Source organism: Populus trichocarpa, chromosome 2, assembly GCF_000002775.5.
Source record: "Populus trichocarpa isolate Nisqually-1 chromosome 2, P.trichocarpa_v4.1, whole genome shotgun sequence".
NCBI lineage: Eukaryota > Viridiplantae > Streptophyta > Magnoliopsida > Malpighiales > Salicaceae > Populus > Populus trichocarpa.
This window is the reverse complement of record NC_037286.2, coordinates 11,272,089-11,295,085: the sequence shown is the minus strand read 5'-3', so window position 1 is coordinate 11,295,085 and position 22,997 is coordinate 11,272,089. Positions and strand designations below refer to the sequence as shown.

The 22,997-nt window shown below is 32.0% G+C and overlaps 3 protein-coding genes across 3 annotated transcripts; 2 read left to right on the top strand and 1 right to left on the bottom strand.

Moving 5' to 3' along the window:
• LOC7461724 (peptidyl-prolyl cis-trans isomerase CYP18-1) lies at positions 1-1,891 on the top strand. The gene is made up of 5 exons (XM_002302506.4): positions 1-127; positions 218-292; positions 435-596; positions 1,192-1,350; positions 1,575-1,891. Exons 1-5 carry the CDS (start codon positions 125-127, stop codon positions 1,656-1,658), a joined length of 483 nt encoding a protein of 160 aa, XP_002302542.1. The 5' UTR covers positions 1-124; the 3' UTR covers positions 1,659-1,891.
• Positions 1,892-14,526: 12,635 nt separating this feature from the next.
• Positions 14,527-15,339, top strand: LOC7494013 (protein LITTLE ZIPPER 2). The gene is made up of 2 exons (XM_002302505.4): positions 14,527-14,939; positions 15,015-15,339. The coding sequence occupies exons 1-2, from the start codon at positions 14,830-14,832 to the stop codon at positions 15,244-15,246; spliced, it is 342 nt and encodes a 113-aa protein (XP_002302541.2). The 5' UTR covers positions 14,527-14,829; the 3' UTR covers positions 15,247-15,339.
• A 2,867-nt stretch (positions 15,340-18,206) lies between these two features.
• LOC7461723 (4-hydroxy-tetrahydrodipicolinate synthase, chloroplastic) lies at positions 18,207-21,411 on the bottom strand. The gene is made up of 3 exons (XM_002301265.4): positions 21,008-21,411; positions 20,811-20,894; positions 18,207-19,413 (listed from the first exon to the last, which is right to left on the bottom strand). The coding sequence occupies exons 1-3, from the start codon at positions 21,091-21,093 to the stop codon at positions 18,486-18,488; spliced, it is 1,098 nt and encodes a 365-aa protein (XP_002301301.1). The 5' UTR covers positions 21,094-21,411; the 3' UTR covers positions 18,207-18,485.
• Positions 21,412-22,997: the final 1,586 nt, after the last annotated feature.

Sequence of the window (22,997 nt, the reverse complement as noted above, 5' to 3'; positions counted from 1 at the left end):
TAAAGCCCATATAAGTCTAGAAAGGCCTCGAACGCCAAGTTTTTGAAGGCTGGAGCTATTAGCATTCACCAGGACCAGTTAACAAACAGGCTTTCCTTATCAGTGAGCGCATCCACCACGCAGAATGGTTAGTTCTCTTTGCTAAATTTTATCGAGCACCTTAACTACGTTTCTCTATTAACTAAAAAACGAATTGTTTCTCTTTTCTTCTTTGCAGTCAGTTACACTTCACACAAATCTTGGTGATATCAAATGCGAGATCGCCTGCGATGAAGTTCCCAAGGCCTCCGAGGTCAGTCGGTAACTGTGTTTTGAAAAAACTAAGTTCTATAATTATTGCTGTAAGTAGAAGTTGTATCGGTAGAAATAGAAGTGGGTTTTAAGTTAATGAGCTAATCCTATAGTTCTTGTGTTTTGTTTTGGACTTCTTACAGAATTTTTTGGCGCTGTGTGCTAGTGGGTATTATGATGGGACCATATTTCATCGAAATATTAAAGGTTTTATGATTCAAGGTGGAGATCCTACAGGGACAGGAAAAGGAGGAACTAGTATTTGGGGCAAGAAGTTCAATGATGAGATTAGAGAGTCTCTCAAGGTATTTTAATTTAATTTGTCTGAAGCTTCCTATATCTTTGTATGCATTATGTAATCTGAATTTATTTTTGGTAACTTTCAGTGTCACCCTTTAAGAATTCTTAATAGAGTCGTTGCTTGTGTATGATGCAATCCTCTTTTGTAAGATTTGAGGATGTGGATTCACTTGTGTTCTTGTTGGAGACGATGTTGTTCTTTTTTGTAAACTTTGCAAAGCGAGTGCCTCTAGAAAGGACATATACTTCAAGGGTTCTAAAACGAAATGAGAGTGTGGTAGACATAGTGGCCTAGATTATCATGCCACTCATTCTTTTTTCTTTTGTTGGCTGCATGGTCACAAGATAGCTAATAATGTATGTGTGTAGGTGGTTGAAATGTAGTAATTTATCATCACCCTCCGATCTAATCAATGTCAACAGCCTGAGGTGTGAGGAATTTAAGACTCATAGCTGTATTGACAGACATTTATTTACTTTTCATTGTATACTGCATTTGTCGCAACAAGTTATACTCAATATAGAACTAACTGTTTTCTAGTGCCAGTTTTGAGATGCTAGAAATGCTAATGCCTGATGCACTGTTTCTCTTCTTTTCAGCATAATGCAAGGGGTACACTCTCAATGGCCAATAGTGGACCGAATACTAATGGAAGCCAGTTTTTCATAACGTATGCAAAGCAACCCCATCTAAATGGGTTGTACACTGTGTTTGGCAAAGTAATTCATGGGTTTGAAGTCCTCGATATCATGGAAAAGGTATGTTGTGCTAACCATGGTCAATAGATCTACAGTCTTTCCCTGTATGGAAGTAAAAGAAATGGTTTGCCTCGGGGCAGTGGATTTCTGTTTGAAAGATTGATAAACCTTGTTGTTTGATACTTCTGTTCGGGCCTGTAATTTTTACTCGTCATGTTAGATGTTTTGCCTTTGCATCTTCTCACCAGATACAGCAATGTTTACTGCTATTTGGTTTTGCGCAGACTCAAACAGGGCAAGGGGATAGACCTCTTGCAGAGATAAGGATCAATCGCGTGACAATACATGCCAACCCACTTGCTGGTTAGTTTCCATCTCGGAATATCTGTCTGGATATTGTTGCAGCGAGATACTGGTGTGTTTGTAACATTGATTTAGGATTGAATCTCGTGGATAAATGTATCCGCCTCTAAACAGTAACAACTGAACTTAATTACAGCTAACAAGGAAATACCAAGTATTACCTGTAGAATAATGTAAAGCAACATTTTTTATTTACAGTTGCATGATATTTCAGAGTACTTTTCAAGTATTTAAATAAGTTTGTCTCACAGTTCCAGACAAAAAATTATTTTATGATTAATTAAAACAAAAATAAATTATTAATACAATTAAGATATTTATTAGCTCAAACTCGAAATGGTTATCATTTGATTACAATATAGATGGAAAAAATAATGGATTTTTTGTGTAGAAGTTCTTGATTGACAAGGTCAGAAAGTCCATGTCATCGAATAAGTGAAAGTTGGTTTCCCAAGGTTGTAGTTTTCTCTTAGTAAAGGTCGAAAGACACAACAATAGAAAGTATGAAAGGAAAAAAAAAATAAAATTCATGTACTCTTTTGAAAAGTAAAGAGTGAAGTTGGAGAATTAATTGTGTAAAGCTGAGTATAAAAGGACTGTAAAATTACTCAACGCATTTGGTTATAAGATCTTCCAGCATGATTATGAAAGTGTTATAATCTAGTAGCCAATAGATATTAGCTTGTGCATGTAAATACAATATAATTATTTAATGAAATTGCTAGGCATTCTTTTATTTTATAAGTTTGTTTTAATTAATTATATGCTTACTTATTTGGTAAAAGTCCATATAGTGATATCTGTATGATATGTGGTGTGAGGCATATTTTCCGTTGTGAATAACACTATTAAATGTCTTTAGTCGTAGCTGTCACTAGTCACTCATTAAGTGAATGACTTTTGAGAAGTATATGCACACAATGAGAATTAATTTTAGAAGGGTTCTCAAATCATATTTCATATGGAATTTATCTACTAGGTAATGAGAGCAAAATAAGGATTGACTATAGTGGGCATGCACATTCAAGTCACTTTGGGTGACATGATGGGATGCTAGCTCATGCACTTGACTTTGTAAGACAACATGTATGGATAAAAGTATTCATATCATATTTGATGTGTGCAATCCTATTGGCACTAGGATTGTAGTTGAGCTTTACTGCAAACGTGATTAGGAGCCTAAAGGGCCACTTGTATGAAAGGAATTGAATGTAATATGAAGCTAGAGTACTTCCTCCAAGAGTCCTAATGAGACCAGGACTCTCTACTAGCTCTAATGAGATTAGGTTTAGGAATCCTAGTTTGAAACTAAAATTCTAATTAGATATTGTTTGGAATTGAGGTTCAATGAAGAGAAAAATTTACTTCAAATTAAAAAAAATTCAGTGTTATTTATATGGGCTTGTGAAGCCCATATGATAGTCTTGGCTCGTCACCATTTATGTTGGCTTAAGATCCCACATGGGCTTAGGCTAGGATATTAGAACAAAAGACAACTTTTTTCAATCTGATTGAAACTGATGAAAAAAACTTGTTTTTTTTTCCATCTTTTATGTGTTCTGATTATTCTTAAAGTACAACTAGACAATTCCATAATACAAAAGAGTTTTGGGATTGAAAATTGATATTCATTCTTAAATGAATATATCGGATAATTTGATGATTTATAGGTTTACTGTAACTGAAGTATCGAGATGATTACTGTAATCTTAAGAACAAGATACTCTTCGTATTATTACATAGGTTTTGATTTATTTATAATCGTATGGATCATTATTGAGGAGATGAGCCTCAATGACTTACAGGAACTCCTTGTCATCCTTACCCACATCATTCATATATTGGAACTCTCAATAACTCAATCTTTTCATGGAAGTCGTTGTCATGAATGTAGAGCAAATTCAAAGATCATTTGGCTTAACTTATAAAAAATGACTTTTGATTTTAAGTCATGATTAGGATAAAAATAAGTTAAAATTACTTCCAGATAGAAGTATATTCAATAAAAATTGACTCGAATCAACTTTTTTTTTAATAAAAGATGTAATTATATAGAATGTATAAGTTAATTAAACCAAGATTTTGACTCAGTCAAATCAATACTTCAATAATTTTTATAGTTGATCATCTTTGTATTAATGTTCTTATAAAACAAATTGGGCTGATCAGTTCGATCAAAGATCCATCATGTGTAACTTAATAAAAATACATATAAAAAGCTCTCTTTAGGTATTAAACTTCGAATCTTATGCATTAAAATAAAAGCCCTGCAAAAATATTAAAAGAAAATCCTTTCTTGTTATAAGATTTGATGAATTTAGAAAAAAATCATCATAGATTGACAGCAAATACAAATGCTCTATTATTACTACGATATATTAAATCAAATAGGACTTTGTTCACAATCATTTCTTTCCTTGTAGGTCCATGAATTTATTTTTATTTTTTTTGCATTTCAGCCATTGAAATTTTTTTCTTTCTGATTTCATCCTTGACATGATTTTATGTGTTAGAATCTATTTCTCTTTGCATGCTCACGTGGATATGATTTGTTAAAAAATAATTTGATGCTAAATTAAAGATTGTTATAGTTTTAAAAATATTAAAAGAAAAATGACCAAAATTAACACAAAAATAAACATAGCTATTTTTTTTTCATTTTTCAATGCTCCAAAAGTATAGGAAGCTTCCTTGAAGTTTTCAGTTTTTCATATTTGATCCATGAGAGAAAAAAACAATATAAAAGAGAAGAAAGTGAAAGGGTTTGCATTTCAACTACAAAAAAAAAAAATTGATTTTGATGTTAATAAATTTTTCTTCAGGTGGGGATTTTAATGGAAGTAATATTTTTCTTGAATCATTGGACTCATAAACTTTTCTTATTCAATTTTATTTTTTACTTTTCAATTGATTAGATGGTGTTTTGGGATTGAAAATGAATTTATTAAGATTCGTAGGATACTTTTAAGTTGTTTAAGAAGAAAACAAGTTGAATTTGAGTTTTAGAGTCCAAAAACTCATATTATAATTTTTCAATTATTGGAAGTGACTGAAAAATCATTCTAAAGGATGACACAATAATTATTTTTCCAAGCAAACAATGTGCTATGCATTTTATTCATAAAAAAAACTCAAGTGGTTGTCTCTTTTAAAGAAAAAGAAAATGCACTCAACCTAGCCTTTCAAACAACCTAGGTATTGGATCTTTTATTTTTAGTCCATGTTCGTAGGCCCAATAATACCTATTTTTTTATTAATTTTTATTAATTTAAAAATAATAATTTTTAATCAATGTCTTCTCTTTTATTATTTTCCTATTAAATTTTAGATAAGTACAAAAATCATATGTACTAATTAACATATAAAATAAATCTATGATATAAATAAGAGAAAATATATAAAATAAAAAGGATAAACAATGTAAAGTATTTTCATGTGCATTTATATTTTATTTCTTATTAAGAATATCAAATTTTCGTTTTAGTCTTTAACTAATTATTTATGCTGCTCTAATAATATCATTTTAAAAGGTATAAATTGGAAAGCCATATCAAAGCTATTATTATCAGACGAGGCATCCTAACATGTAACAAAATGATACGCCAACACTTTTAGGTATTTTTTTTTTTAACTCAGGGTGTTCGGGTCATCTTATGCGCACCACAACTAATCCCCGGATTCACTGAACACCCTGCAAGCCTAATAGGCAGGTAAGATATCGCGAGGATGACATGCGTGCACGCTGAGGCTCGAACCCAGGTAAGAAAAATAAGGAAACCTTGCCTCTGCCACTGAGCACAAGCCTTATAAGTATTTAGTCTTTATGTTTATGTGTAGGGTCCTCCGCCTCTCCAAAAACAACGACAAAATATCTCAGCAAGTGTCAGGTTTGTAAATTTATTTTTAAAAAATCACTAGCAGGATTATTTTTAAAATTTTAAAATTTTAAAGAATAGAAGGTGCATATGAACTGGACAGGATAATCACGATTAAAAAAAAACAAAAAAAAAATGCCTTACCAAGCTCGTCTTCTGCAGTGAATCGATGGGATTTTCTGCATCAGAAGATGAGCTTAACTAAAAACAAAAGGACTTGGGTTCAAGTGCATATAAGCGAGTAAATGAGATCCGGGTTAAGGGACATTGCTCGAAAAAATAAGACGATGGTGTCTCATTTTGATTTTGATCGCAGGTTACTGATTAAAAGTGCAACCCATTACCATACAGACATTCTTTGTAGTGGGAATTGATTAAGAGAAAATTGGAGACCACTACAGTTCATGAAAATCCCCATCAGTGAAAGGGCTCATGCCAAAGTTTTTCCTCTACTTTTTTGCATGTTTCTAAGGATTCACAAGATAATTTCAAAAAAAAAACTATGAACATCCCATTCCACTCTCTCTAACCCTACCGAATGGTAAAGTAGAAACTTCAAACTGTGAATTTGTAAGCCAAACATGATATTGGCAAAGAAGCACAATTCTTAACTCGTTTACTCAATATTGCACCTCATGAAATCTCTTGAAACGCTGAACATTAATATGTGCTCAAAACTTGAGAGGTTGCCAGCACGTTTGGGTTGTATGGAATCCTTAACTGAGCTGTTGGGGAATGAAACTGCGATCAAACAACTTCCCTCCTCGATTGGACATTTGAAGAAACTCAGGAAGTTGTCATTGGGTGCATGTGATGACAAACAAGATTTACTATCCCCATCTTGTCTTTCAATAGCAATTCCATCAGTGCTGATCGATCCATATAATTGGATGAAAAACGATCCAATAATGGGATTTTTTTTTTCAATAAATGGGAAATTTAAAATGCTTGGGGATGGAAATGGGGGATTCATTGTGGCTTTCACCAAGAAGATCAATCTCTTAAGTGTTCCTTCCAGCTTCCTTTTCTGGTTTAATCTCACTGAGAAAATTAGATCTTTGTGAATATTGTGGATTGTCTGAAGGCACGATATTGTCCGATTTTGGGAGTCTGTTGTCTCTCGAAAAAATGAATTTGACAGGAAACAATTTTTTTAATCTACCTCCAGGCATTGACCTCCTTCCTAAGTTAGAGACATTGATCGTTATATATGCACTGCTCAAATCTTCTATCAATCTCAACGCTTCCTGCAAGTTTAAAGGTATTGGATGCATGTTACTGCACCTCAACGGAAAAACTATCAATTCACTCCGAAAAAATGCCTGCGTTGTTCTTACAAGGGTGCCAAAAACTAAAAGAGATCGAAGGGATGGCTAAAGGTGCGAAGAGCGAGCAGAAGCTCATTTTGTTGGATGGCTATGACAATTTATCAAATGATATGAAGAATAGTCTTGTTCGGGTTCTCTCTCTAACTATCTTGTGCAAACACTCACAAATAACAATTATCTGAAGGCCTAAAATAATTATCTTTCCTTGACATTAACAGGCGTGCAAGAGCAAATTCCAACACATTTCTCTCCTTGATGGTGAGATACCAGATTGGTTCAGCCATTTCAGTTTCATTATCTCTTCATTCCGCCCCCCTCTCGATCTAACCTCGGTATATATTTAATTTTTTTCAAGTCCCCGTTCTGTATTTATTAAATTATTTGTGTATATCAACGCTTTTTTGAGGAAAGTTGCTGCGCAGAGCCGATTAACAAAGTTGATTACCAATTAAAGAATGCGTTCTAGCCCCATCAAGAATCTGCTCTTGGGTGTTAGGGCTGTAGCCTTTTCATCAAGCAGGGTTACTAGACTTTTGTCGTTTCCCTCGTGTGTGGTGATGGCAGTTGACCGGTATCCGGTTTGTTATGCTACGAATAGGTTGTCGTAGCTTCTCCGTGCACGGATGTTTGGAAAATTCTCTCATCGAAGTCCCTGGAGGGTATTAAGGGAGACGTTTCCTTCTTGAGGCTGAACCTGTGCAAGTTTCCCACATGTTAAAATTACGCATTTGCAAAGAATCGGGATTTTAACTGTTGTGATGATGAGTGTTGAATAGAAGAGTATCAAAGGTGATGAAAATCGGAAATTTCCATCGATTATAATTTTGAATTTTGGCGTTAAGAAGATTTGGACCACCTTCGGTGGAGGGATAGGGGATGGGCTTGAACAGTCATCGTCCTCATCCTAATCATCATCATCGTAATCATTGTGCATGTGAAACTAATATCCACTGGCTCTCAAACCCATTAAAATTAAAATTCTTACTATGTTTTTCATTTTATTGATATTGACTTCCTGTTACATACATGGCTGCTAGCTTTCCTTGGATGCCAGAGCCCTTTCCTGATAGAAGTCATGGCAAATCTGCTACGATAATTCCCTGCTCATGTCTTTCCTTACCGCAGCTTTAGACTTCGCAACAGGCATTTTATTTCTAATTTTCAGGTGAAAGTTGCCGGTTTAGTAACAAAAAAAAATGTTTATCTCGGGTACGAAATTAAAATCAAATCAAATCATGGCAAGTGCAATTGGGTTGCTGTCAGATTTTTGAAGCTGTTGAAGGTACAAAGAAGCACATAAAAACATATATAGTTCTCTCTGATTATAACTAGAGGAGAATAATCCGAAGTATAATTAGATCAGTTTTGAAAATGGAGGGCGTTTCATTTCATAGTTGACTATATTCATTTAGCGACAAACAAGAGATGAGGCATGAGCATTGAAGGCTAGTGGCCCAAGTCCTCACTGAATTGCTGATTCATTTTTTCAGTTCAAAGAGGGTATGATGAGGTATTAAACCTCGACATCAGATGCAGGTACATGCACATGTATGGCTAGCAAGAACAAGGCAGATAACATCCAAAAAACACATCATGGTCAATTTATAATGGTACGAACTTGACCTTAATTCACATACCATGGCTGCAGTATCAGTCATGAGCCTCTCGTAGTTTTCGCCATGTAGCTAGCACCATATGATCTAATACTGGTTCAATATGAACTGGATGGCTGGCTAGCTAAGCCAAGTGTCCAATCGGCAATTCAGGGACCATGTGAAGTGCAATAGGACAAAAAAAAGAAATCACTATCCTGATCATGATGATACTGCTAGTATTTTATAGATGAGAGAGGGCAGAGGTGGTGATGATCATGATGGTGGATAAGAAGATGAGGCCAAAATGGAGGTTCATTTTCCAAATATATGACCATGACATTGGCACTCAATTACATGAAGAAATGGGACAAAAGAAAAACGTAACAGCATTGAATACTACATTTCTTTTACGGTGATGATGGTAAATATAATAGTAGTTGTTTTTTTAAATAATTTTTATTTAGAAATATATTAAAATGATATTTTTTTTATTTTTAAAAAATTATTATTAGCACATCAAAATAATTTAAAATATAAAATATTAATTTAATAATAATTAAAATTTAAAAAAACACAATTTTAACAGAGTTTACATAAAGCATCTTCTTCCTCATTCGAGTACTATATATCGTCGCCCCAACCCATCTTCCCTTCCCCTGGTTGTTTTCCCTGGCTACTTCCCTACTGCCCCCATAATGTGTACTTCCCACACGTGATTTGCTCGTGAAACTCCTTGTGACTTGACCTTTGAAAAATTAGGGAAAGGTTGCTTCAAATGAAGGCAAGGCCAAGGAAGTTTCCAAGCAAGAAGTTCTTCGTGAAAAGAGCTTGCTTCGTTCGTTAAACAGAGATTAATTTGTCTTCAAGTATATATAATCGCTTTCATGGAACAAAAAAAGTCCCTAAACATGCAAATCTTGCATGTTTAATTATTATAGCACAGCAAGTGTACTATTACAACATTTGTTGCATTTGAGTAGTGGATTTACGCATTACGTGCCTCATGTTGTATGCTTAATTTTTTGACTTTAGCAATAATAAGATGTTTTCGGATTAGTTTTAGTTATTGTTTAAAAACACGATAAAATATTGTTAGGTAAGAGTTTGACTTTGTGTTTATAATTATTTTTAAATTATTTTAATGTGCTGATGTATTTAGGGGTAACAAATTAAAACAGATAAACAGATAGATTATAAATGGAAGTTTGAAAAAAAAAATGATAGTTAATTGAGGTGAAAAAATATAGACCATGGTAAAATCAAATTGGGTTTATTTAGGGGGGGGTAAAGAACAACTTGAGAGAATTAATTAGGGGTATAATTTTAATTTTTCAAGACTCCGGAGATGCCATTATCAAAGATACACATGAGGTCTTAAATATATTCCCATAATTAATGGAGATGAGAGTGGTGTATGCACATCATGATGATAGATCGATCGATGTGGTGATTGTGGAGCAAGTGGTTCCATCTAGTTGGTTAATCCTCTTGAATTATCTAGTAATTTAATGACCGAAACCTTGACTAGCAATTAACTACAGCGCAATGCAATCTAAGTCAGATCCACTATCATTAAGTATATGTTCTTGTTCGTGATTGTCTTCTCGTTAATGCAAATGATTAAGCACAATGAGGATGAGAAAATTGGGGATTTTGATTTGTTTGGAGGTGCAAGGACGACCTTTTATTTTCAAATTATATCGGAATAGTTTAAGACGTAAAGGGATTAATTTCCGGTGAAAAAAATAGTAATGATAAAGAGAGACAATTTCAATTCCCGAAGGTCGATTCATCCACGCAAGATAAAGATAAAAAGGATTTTTCGAAAAATATTTTATTTTATTTTTAATATTTTTTTGATTGTTTTGATGCGCTGATATCAAAAATAAATTTTAAAAATTAAAAAATATTATTTCAATGTATTTCTAAAAATAACAATATAAAAATTAATAATTACTGAAATACCAATTACCATTTGAGTTTTTTTTTACCATCTGTTTCTTACCTTCTCAGGTGAAGTTTTGGGACTTAAATATGATGGTGTAAAAAGCACGTTTTCTTTTAGGTATTAAAGATTTGAACTTTAAACTGATATGTAAAAAAGTAAGATCTTCATGAAGTCTGTAATTCAATACAGAGGATCCACCAGATTAAACCCTTAAACAGTCGTCCAATGTACCAAAAAAAATAAACAGAAAGAAGAGTGCTTTTAACAGTTCTTAGATTTTGATGTAAAGATTGATTCATGTACTAAGCAGCACCGTCTCAAGGTAGGTTATGGGTTAGTAAACAGAATAGAAACTATGGCTTTCTTGAGCCTTGACTAGCAGGTCCAAATACTATACTCCGTCACAGGCCCACACTAATCTTCTTCTTCTTCTTCATCCTAAACCTAATTGTTAATTAATGGATATCTACTGCGTGGACTCTTCGGTGGCTGATCTTGTCAAACATGGTGATCTTAGTCCTCGAGGAGAGACTGCGTGCTATCCTGCATTGCCCTTCCGCTTTATTTTAATTAAACTCTAGGTTTTTAGAATCATGATATCTTCAGTTCAGACCAGTCTTGTTTCTCTCCGACTGAATTCAGACGAATCACTCATTTTCATTATCCGAATATGATATAGTAGCAAAACCAGAGGTGAAAGGTACTGTCTTATTTTGATTCCTGCCTGTTCCCCTAAGAAAGGAAATGGATCGTGTATTTGTTTACACCTTAGGGAGTGATCATCGGTTTCACGTTTACAGTGATAAGAGAAATCTTATACTAATCTGAACTGTGTCCATCGCTACAGCACATGGGATGGGATTTATATAAAACAACAACACGAAGGGAAGGTGATTTTACTTTGGCCATTGATATGATTCACTATTCACTGTAATAGTGAACCGACATGTATGGGGTTTTCTAAAAATATTGTTTGTCATTTAACCAGGGTTATTCTTGTCTTTTTCACACAGCACATTGTCGTTGTAGGTTAATTTAGAGGTATTTTTATCTATTCAATATTTTAATGGACAATAAAATATTCAGAATATTCAGAATAAAAAAAAACACCATAAAACAAGAGTGTTTTAAGTCTTTTTTTGTTTTTAATATGCAGTTAAGTTACAAATATTCCCTTGAAGCCAAAAGATTTAACTCATGGAATTAGGGCCTTTTTACATTTTTTTTTTTAATTGTTGGTTTGATCAAGGGCAATAACATCATTTAGCATTTAATTAATGTTTTTTAAAATAAAAAAGTTGTTAGCGTGTGTGGCGACTTCCAATGGTGGAAAATATGTTTTCGTCATCTCATTTTATTCTTTGTCGTCACCTTTTCTTTTCTAGGTTGCACGTGTCATCTCACGATGGTCGGTTTATTGCCGGTGACCTTTTTTTCCCACTTTATCTCTCTCTCTTTTTAAAATTTTTATGGTTTTTAATTTTATCATTCAATTCAAGTTTATGGTTTTTTTTTTCCAATAACAATAGCAATAGTAATTGTAATTGTAATAATGTTAGTAATAATATTAATGATACTAATAATAATGCTAATAATGTTGTTGTTGCTGATGTTATTGTTGGTATTGTTGTTGTTGCTACTACTACTAACACTAATAATAGTAGTAGTAACGATAATAATTATGCTGGCAATAATTATGATAAGAATAACGGTGGTAGTTGTGGTGGTAGTGGTGGTGATAATAGTAATAATAATAAACATATGAATACTATTAATGTTACTAATAATAATACTTCTGAAAATAATAATAATAATAATAATAATAATAATAATAATGACAGTAACAATAGCAATAATAGTAATAGTAATAACAATAATAGTTTTAATTATAGTAGTGATGGCAATAATAACAGTAATAGTAGTAATAATAGAGATAATGCTACTTATTAATAATGATTGTAATAGTAATAGTTGTAATGATAGTAAAAAAAGACTTAAAACACCATAAACAGGAGTGTTTTAAGTCTTTTTTTTGTTTTTAATATGCAGTTAAGTTACAAATATTCCCTTGAAGCTAAAAGATTTAACTCATGGAATTAGGGTTTTTTTACGTTTTTTTTTTAATTGTTGATTTGATCAAGGGCAATAACATCATTTAGTATTTAATTAATTTTTTTAAAATAAAAAAGTTGTTGGCGTGTGTGGCGACTTCCAATGGTGGAAAATATGTTTTCGTCATCTCATTTTATTCTTTGTCGTCACTTTTTCTTTTCTAGGTTGCACGTGTCATCTTACGATGATCGGTTTATCGCCGGTGATCTTTTTTTCCCTTTCATCTCTCTCTCTCTTTAAAATTTTTATGGTTTTTAATTTTATCATTCAATTCAAGTTTATGGTTTTTTTTTCAATAACAATAGCAATAGTAATTGTAATTGTAATAATGTTAGTAATAATATTAATGATACTAATAATAATGCTAATAATGTTGTTGCTGCTGATGTTATTGTTGGTATTGTTATTGTTGCTACTACTACTAACACTAATAATAGTAGTAGTAACGATAATAATTATGCTGGCAATAATTATGATAAGAATAGCGGTGGTGATTGTGGTGGTGGTGGTGATGATAATAATAAACATATGAATACTATTAATGTTACTAATAATAATACTTCTAAAAATAATAATAATAATAATGACAGTAACAATAACAGTAATAGTAATAGTAATAACAATAATAGTTTTAATTATAATAGTGATAGTAATAATAACAGTATTAGTAGTAATAATAGTGATAATGCTACTTATTAATAATGATGGTAATAGTAATAGTTGTAATGATAGTAATAATAATGATTACGATGATGATGATAACAATAATAATAGTAATAACAACAATAATGATAATAATAATAATAATAATAATAATAATAATAATAATAGTGATTATTCATCATTCAATATTAAATTTGTTCGAGATTGAGTTTCATTGTTTTTTTATTAATGATACTTTCTGTATAATGACCCGGTTTATGGATTTTAAAAGTTCATGTGGCCGGCTATCCTTTTTTATTTTTTGCTTTATTTTTTTTTTCTAATTTCATCATTTAACTTTGGTTATTTTTCAAAAAAATAAAAAAGGCTTTGTGATTTATTTAAATTTTTTATATATGAAATATGATTAATATGAGTTGACTCGTCTCTTAAACTACACTCGGATTTTGTAGTCTCTTAAATAATCATTTAAAATTTCTAATTATCAGATTTACCCGATCTCATAAACTACACTCGGATTTTGCAGGTTAATATGAGTTGACTCGTCTCTTATTACCTAACTTATATATCTATCACGCTACTTGAAATTGACTTGATCCTATTTTTTGTATTTTTTATCCAATTGCATACTTTAAATTTTATTTTTCTAGGTTATAATGTTTTTTTTTTAATTTTGATTGTCTGCTATAGTTATCAATTATTCTTATCATTTGAGTAAAATAAAAGCAACCTATTAAGCTTAGTCAGAGATATAATTCAAGTCATCTGTTTATTTATTTATCTAAAACATGCTTTTAGTGCCTATACATTATCTTTTCCCCAAAGAAAATACAAATTCATAAAATAGCGCGGGTTCAGATCTAGTGTATTAGTTTGCCAAACTAGGATGCTACAAGTGACAAGATGTTGTTCGACAGTATTGCAATTGAAAGGGGAAGTTCCAAATTTAAAAAAAGTGACTTCAAGTTGCTTAAAAGAAGATTGTGTTGTTTTATAAAGTATTTTTTATTTAAAAATATATTAAAATAAATTTATTTATTTTAAAATTTATTTTTTGAATACAAAATTATAATAAAGTATTTTTTATTTCAAAATATATTAAGATAATTTATTTTATTTTAAAATTTATTTTTTTACACTAAAAAATTGTTAAAAAATATTAATTTAAAATAAAAAAAAATCAAAAATTTTCCAAATCAATTTTTAATGAAAACAAACACAGTAAAAAAACTGTATTGTCCTATTCTGTGGGACCAACAAAAGCCCCCACCAGTTCAACCAGCTCATTAATCTTTAGACTTTCTGAAATAGTAATAAAAAAGGCCAAAGAAAAGGAAAGCCTCCCTTTTTTCTTCTTCTTCTTCTCTGCAGTCCTCGTCTATTGCTGGCCTTTGTAATCATGAGTCCTCATGCCATCATTACCATGAAGGGCCTCTGCATCTTTTTCTTTCATATGCAGATACAAGCACAGCCACATTACCCCTTCTATATAACTCTCATTTTATTTCTCTTAGTTTCTACCATCAGCTACAATCCCCCCAACCCCATCTTCCCTTCTAAGCTTTTCTCCCTCTCTTTTAGGCACCTTTTTACAAGAAAAAGAACAAGCCCCCATTTCTCTGTGACACAAAACCTGAACTTTAACGAGAAACAAAATGAGTGCTAGTACATGTTCAAAACTGAGCCCATGCAGTCCCTTGTATATTGCTTTTAGCAATCAACAGCCATCAAAAGGACACAGCCTTCGATATCACAGGCTAAACAGGTTAGTAGTTCTGATCTCTCTGTGTGTGTCTCTCTGATCTCAAATTGAAGTGCTAAATATTGTATGATGTAACAGGAAGAGAAGGTTGACCAAACAAACTAAGGAGAAGAAGATGGCTGTACTGGTAAAGAAAGAGATGGAAATCAAGAACTTGAAACTGTACATGGAGAACAAAAGCATCATAGAAGAGAATGAGAAGCTGAGGAAGAAAGCACTCCTTCTACACCAAGAAAATCAAGCTCTGTCTTACCTGCTCCAAAAGAAGTCCTCCAATACTCTTCATGACCACTTGGCTCCCAACAACTAATATGACCATATATATCTATGTAGGAGAAGTTACTATATGCAGATCGAATACAAGAGTATTAATAGAAATGAAGAGGATCAATGCTTTCTTCAATCTTTCTCCGTCATCTCACCTTCTCCTTCATTCTCTTCTTCTGTGTTTTGTAACATTTGATAAACTATTAGTGGGTTTTCATTAATACCGGATGGGAAAAAACAACGTGTTAGGTGGTTTTTGGAAATATAAGGTGGGCAAAAACATCAAGGAAAATCAGTTATTTAGAATCCAGTGACTTAAAAGAATTTCATATGGTTTTTTTCTTAGTTTTTGGTTATTGTTGTTCATCTTCGTGAGTGGAGCCAGACAGATGAGTTTCTCAAGGGCGGGGACAGTGAAGTTCTCCGGACCCGTGACCCATGCGTATGTTGATGCCTGGAAAACTCTTAGAATTTGCCTAACTTGTGAAGTGAAGTAGAAGGTTACAAGAAGCAACAATCAGCCCAGAAGTCATTAATTATTACAAAAACCTTGATCTCACCAATCGCATTGTCTTACTCTGCTGCACCAACTGGTGTCTAGCACACGGTCAATGAAACAGTATTCAAGTACAGGCTAATGCACAAATTTCTCACAGCAAAAGCCTAAGACAATAGCAAAATATTCTTTAGCCTGGCCGTAGAAGTCGAATGCCCGACGTTTCAATGGGAAAGGAAAACATGCCCGTGAGGCTTTCCTGCCCCTCTTGCTCCATGTCCCTTTCCTGCTACAGTCATTGACAGCTGATACTGATACTGATACTGATACTGTCCAACTTTCACATGGTCCAAAATAAGTTGGACTTGGATGTAATAAATTGCCCTAGCAAAAAGGCCCAATTAGAAACGCTTTGTTCAGGAAACCGAAGATCTTGTTGCCGTCCAGACTAATCAGATAAATTGCACCCACCAATGAGATTGGTTTGGTATACGGTCGACGTACTGATTTAAATTTAACAGCCAGAAATCTATATGAGAAAGTTTAACCGCTCATATTTTAGATTTACTTTTTAGATTTATTTTTTAGATATTATTAATTTGAATTTTATAAATTTTAAGATTATTGAAAATTTATATAATTATTAATTTTAAAACCTGTAAAATTAGTCGAGATATGCATAAATTAATTTAAACACTCACATTAATAAAATAAAAAAAATCATACTTATCAGATTTTTACTGTCAAGACTCTTACATTCCACTGTAAATTCCATCAACACTTCACAGTGAAAACCATATTACTTATTTTCAGGGCAAAATAGTTTTTATGATAAGATATATTTCTTATTCTCTTTACTCTCTTTTTTCATGGTACGATATCTAAAATTCTTTTAAAAGTTAAATTTATTTAATTGTTCAGGAAGGGGCATTTTTTTAATTTTTTATATGTGTGTGTACGGTGTAATTATTGAGGTGCTCTTGAAAGAAAAGAAAAAAAAAACATTAGCTTGTGTAAGGGTTTTTTTTTATCATTTTGTTATGTTTTTTCATTAATATCATGTGAAGTTATTGGCACTTAAATCTTTTGATGAATTAAATAAAAAAAATTAATGATGCATACAATACATACAGAAACAAATAAAAGATGTTTGTGCCTTTTGGGAGGCATGAGCGGTGCCTCCCTGTTATCAAAAATGGCTAATTGTTGTCTCCTTCAACGCCTTACGTGGAGGTGCATGTCTTCATTCTTTAATTTTTATTTTTTAAAATAAATTAATTACATCTCTTATTATTTTATTTATTTTATTTTTTATATCATATTTAGCTTTTATTCTTTTAATTATTATTTTTCTACCTACATTCCTTTTTTAAAATTGATTTTTCTTTAATTTTATCTTTCAATTTTTCATTTGTTTAGAATTGAGATTCATTAATTTTTTCAGTACAGTTATCTTGGTCTCATGACGCAGGTCACTAGCATACAATTTTAACCCGGATTGATATCAATCTTTTTTTATATTTTTTTTTCACCGATTTCTTTTTAACTTCATCATTTAATATTATGTTTATTGAAGATCAAACTTATTTTTTCTTTATTTTTTCGTTTTGCTTTCTATAACAGTAACTCGACCTCGTGGTCCAGGTCACACATTTGTCATGTTAGCTCGGATTGACTTAGAAGTTTTACATTTTTTTTTATTTTATGTAAAAATTATTCTTTATTCCTTTAATTTTTTATTTTTATTTTCATCGTAAAACATTGGATTATTGAGGATTAAGGTTCATTATCTTTTTTGATGTTATCATTCTCATCTCATGACCCAAATTATAGATATGAAATGTTAGTTCAGATAGACATTGGACTTTTTTTTTAATATTTTTCATATTTTTTTTTATTTCAGCTTTTAATATTGAATTTATTATCTATACTTGAATTTATTTCAGCTTTAATTTACTATCTATACTTGCAATGAGAATGTTCTGCAATCTCAATCCAAGTTCCAATTTTCTTATGTTAACTCAAACTGAATTAAAGCTTTTTTATTATTTCTCAATTTCTTTTCATCTTCTTCTTTTAACATTAAAATCTATAATTCAAGTTACATTTAAAAAAAAAATACATTAGCAACGCTTTAACATCATGTTTTTAGATTAAAAAAAAATATAATTCTATTCATTTTCTACAAAGGATACATGCTTTATTATCAACTTTTTGCCCTAAAGCTCTTCTATCATGTGCATGCACAAGCTTGGGTTGGAAACGGATTGCAAAATATATTCAAATCAACACATTCATGACTCACCCAAAACCTTCCATCTAACACACTCTTTTGAAGGTATTTGAGAGTGAATTTTATTTTTTTTAATCAAAATTTGAATTTTTTTTTGTATTTAAAATTATTATTATTTTTATATATTTTTAAATTATTTTAATATGATCATCTCCAAAATAAAATTTTAAAAATAAAAAAATATTATTATAATAATTTTTCAAACAAAAAACACTTTAAAAATAAATCTCCTTCAAATAACTCCTAGAAACAGTTCAGCATAGAACTCCAAAACAGGCAAGAATAGCCAACGCAACTAGCAAACGAACCATTTCCAGCACTTACAGGCAAGCAAACGCAATAGTGCGCAAGACAGGCATCTTCATCTGCCTTCTGCCATATCCTAACACCACATCATGAAGCTTATGTGTAACTAAAGTGAAATGGAAAAGCACATCAAATGTGAACTAGTAATTGGCGAGCCCACACAAGAAGTCTCAGCAAGATATACTGTCTAATACCGACTTATCAAGATGAAGTCATCATCATCAAGAACCTGAACGTTGTTTTCTCCTACAAAATTCTCCCGGCCAATTTTCTTCACCAAATTCACAAATTCTATCCTCTTAGCCAGAGGAAGAGGCATATATGGCAGCCTGAAAACTGGCCTTACAACCCCAAGCTGAGCAAGAGCTGTGTTTAATGCAATGGGGTTTGGCTCCTGAAATAACCAGTCAATAAGCGGTAGGAGTTTTGAATTTAGTTCAGAATTCTTCCCCTCAAACATGAGTTTCCGCATCAAGCCTGGAAGCAAGTTGCTAGTAACAGAAATCACACCAGTAGCCCCATGGTTCCACCTAGCATCATGGCATTGATCATCGTTCCCACTCCACACCACAATTCCTTTATCTGTATATTGTTCAACCCGATCATTACCAACACATTCCTTGACTCCTGCCAGGTTTGGACTCTGTGCTATAGTATGAATAACACGTGGGGGAATATCTTGGCCAGTTCTGGATGGCACATTGTATATGATAGTGGGACCCATAGGTAGCACACAGTCAAAATGAGAAACCATCCCCTCCACGGAGGTCTTGCCATAGTAAGGATTGATGTGAAGAGCAGCATGCATTCCAACTGCAAAACCTTGCTCTGTGGCATGAATCGCTTCCCTTGTAGAGTTACTTCCAGTGTTTCCAATCACCTTCACTGAGCTACCAAAACAATTAACAGTGTGGCCTATGAGCATTATGTGTTCGTCCCAGCTCATTAGCTGGCCTTCACCAGTTGTGCCACCAACTATCACACCTTCAGCACCATTAACAATCTGCATATTCACCAACGCGTCATATGCTTCGAGATCGAATCTACCATCAGGCAGATACGGGGTTTTGATGGCTGTTATCAATCTAAGAGATTTTATATCCTCTGCTGATGTCCTGCAATAGAAGAGAAGATATTGTCATTCGCAATATCAATTCTAGAAAGGGAAAGGGTATTTTCTCACGGGGCCTTTGTTTTCCTCACCCCACACCCATGGTGACACAGATACAATGTTTAACAAGTTCAAAATAGCACCGTTTTGTTTGCAGAAAAATGAATTCATGCAAACATTAATTTGCACGCATGATTTATTGTCGTTGACCACCACCATATAAAAGCCAAAGCAAAGCATTTAAACAAGAATATTTTCCCATTGATGAGAATAAACCACCGGAATAATGGGGTCAACATCCAGTTTAGAATCTTTATATCAAAGAAATCATTCAGATCAACCAATGTCTAAACTGTTTGAATTAAAAATATGCAAAAGTACAGATTTTCACCTACTAAACGAATATCAATTACAGGTCCTCTGAGTTTGCAATGTAAGCTTTACATATCCAGTGCATACCACAATTATTGAAGTGGTTTCAATCAAAAACATCAAATTCAAGGGGGGAAAGGTTTTCATTGGTCATATGCCTAGTTTAAATCAACGCATCCATAAATCTAGACACAACTTCTTAGTTTTAACAGTGGCATTAATATTGTGTGTTTGGTATTGTAGTGCGTGGTGCTTTTCAAAAATTACTTTCGCTATTAAAATAATATTTTTAAATTTTTTTTTTATTTTTCACATCAAAACCATTGAAAAGAACTTAAATAAAACATCGATTTTATACTTTTACAAATAAAACATACTTTTAAAACACAGCACTGCTTTTCATGAAACAAGATTATATGGTAATGGAATATGGGTGTTTGATTCTTAAGGGCTGACCAAAAAGGTACAATCTGTAAATCCACTGTGAGTGTGGAAGGTTTTGATCCTTTTATACAAGTAGGAATAGCCATTCATCAGCTAGAAGTAGAAGATACCGCATTCCCAAACACTAAAAGGTGTTTGGGAAAGCTTTTACTTCTGTTTTTTGTGCTTTTAAAAAATATTTTTAGTTTAAAAAAGCATTAAATTGATGTTTTTTATAGTGTTTTCTGAAAAAATAATTATTTTTCAAGCCAAGAGCTATTTTAAAAAACATGTAAAGCTATTTTAAAACAATATCAAACACCTCCTAAGGATCGTAAGAATCCATTTACGCAGTTACAGATTCCAATTACATGTCTGGCCCTTGATTTTTCTATGTTGAATATTATCTATCCAGGTCCGAGGTTGTCAGTTAAATTCTTGGTTATTATAATAAAATGATGATTAATTGACACCGTTTCTTTTCTGAGTTTTACCTTGCTTACTGCATTTGCAAAAAAAGAAATAAAAAAAAAAAGAAGTAAATAATCGACAATCATAACCTGCTAAAAGATCGAAAGAAGCTTATTATTATTATTATTATCTTGCCTGTTTTTAACTTCAAAACTACGCATTGGAAGATGAAGATCTGGTATTGCAGCAGCTTGTGGAGATCTCCATTTTCCACCCCTCCTATCATTTAAAAAAAAATGTGTGTGAGGCAGCAGGATCTGTTTTTAAGAAGTAATAAAAAATATATATATTTAACAGAAGTAACAAAAATTTAATAAGAAAATGAGATAAACCTCTTGTAATTATCACCGCAATTAGGACGCGGAAACTGGAGAGTAGACTCCCTCAAGCATACGCTATAGCTCATCATGGCGGCCATTTTTTTAAGCTTATGTCCTTTTCTTCTTCTTGCGTATTGAAAGTGAGTTTATTTATTTATTTATTTCTCAATATATGATTAAAAAATGAAGAGCAGAGATGGGATTTCAATGAATGGTGCTGGTGGTAATAATAGTTGAAATGGTGGCAATAATCGTAGTGCTGATGGTGATGTTTTGGAGGAGGGCGGCGGAGCTGTGGCTGTATAGGGCGGCCATTACGTCAAGCTCCGACGGGGATAAGAATGGGAGTCGGTGTGTGTTGGAGTGGAGGCTGTGGCGTAAGAACTTGCTATGGGGCTATGGGTGCTCCTTTCTTAGGGTTTTTAAGGGTGAGTTTCTTCATTTATATGTGACAGCTGGCGCTATTGAATTCCAGCACTTATCCGATTTTTATTAGTGATCTTTTCTGTTTTTTCTTTCTTCTTTTTTTTTTCTTTGTTTCAAAAGAACTAATAAAAGCAGATAGTTTACGGAAATTTTAAAGAAAAAAACAATGTGATTTTATTTTATTTATTTGTAAAGTAGAGTTTGAAATTTGAGATTTCCTTTGAGAAAGTGAAACACACATTTAAAATACAAATACAGCACAATAATATATTTCAATGTAATTATTGATTGATTAAATAAAAATATATTGTTAATTTTTTAATCTAGTAAATAAATTTAACCAGTTATTTGAGTTGCTTCGTTACGGGTAAAAAATGTTTTTAAAAGAGATACTTGTTCAAGCTTTTCAATTGTATTTTTTCTTATAAAACAAATCATAATTAAATCAAAAAGGCCTATGTATATATTTAATTAAATATATTAATAATTATTTGTGTCAATAAATAAAAAAAAAAGTGTTAAAACATCTATTCAATTCATCTATCTATAAGTTAAATAATTTTTTTCTTACGTAAAATAATTAATATGTAAATGTTATTAACATGTTTTCTGAAATTAAGTAAAGAATATAATTATAAATTAAAAGATTAATACTTACATATAATAAAATATAATAAATAGTACATACGTTAATTAATATATATATATATATATATATATATATATATAATCTCAAGTAATTTTTAAAATATTAGAAAAATAAGACAATATTACATTGTTATAGTGAAATATCTATTTTTTTAGTCTTTATATAGTAATTCAAAAGGCAATTAAGGAAAAAAACAAACAAATAAAAAACAAACAATAAAAGAATAGATATAAGGATAAAAAAATAGTATAAATAGATCAAGTGTAAAGTGATTATATATTCAAAGTTTAAAGAAAAAAATAATATTTTTTCAAAAAAATATTATAAAAAAAAACAAAAAAAAAAGTGATAAACATGGCAAGTGTAAAATGAAAAAAAAATATCAAAAATTATAGATTGGTCATTGATATATTAAAAAAACAATTATGTTATTTTTACCGTTAGAGATTTATTTTTTAATATATGTATAATGATTATCTTGAATCTTGTTACATCCTTGGTATTACTATGGTGTGTTAATACAATTGAAAATTAACACTATTATTTATGTGATGTAATATGGTTTATCATTATGTTTTAACAACTTTTTATTTATCTACAACCCACTTGTTTTTTTATAACGGGTTGACTTGAAAGGAGTCTAGAAACAAGTTTAGGATCTAGACTCACGGCCTATACCCAACGTTAGGCCAGTGGCCAATTTTTGAGTCTAGGCACAAAGCCTGAGCCCAGAACCAGGCCACCGGCCTAGCGCCATATATTTATAAAGGTGCCAGGGTGGCATGACACCTTTATATAGAATGTGCTAGGGTGGCCTGGCGCCTTTATATTATATACAAGGCGCAAGGGCCAGCGCTAGGCTACCTGGCCTGGGGCCCTTTAGGCTCAGTGCTAGGCCACCCTAGCTGCCGCCCCTGGACTTAAGCG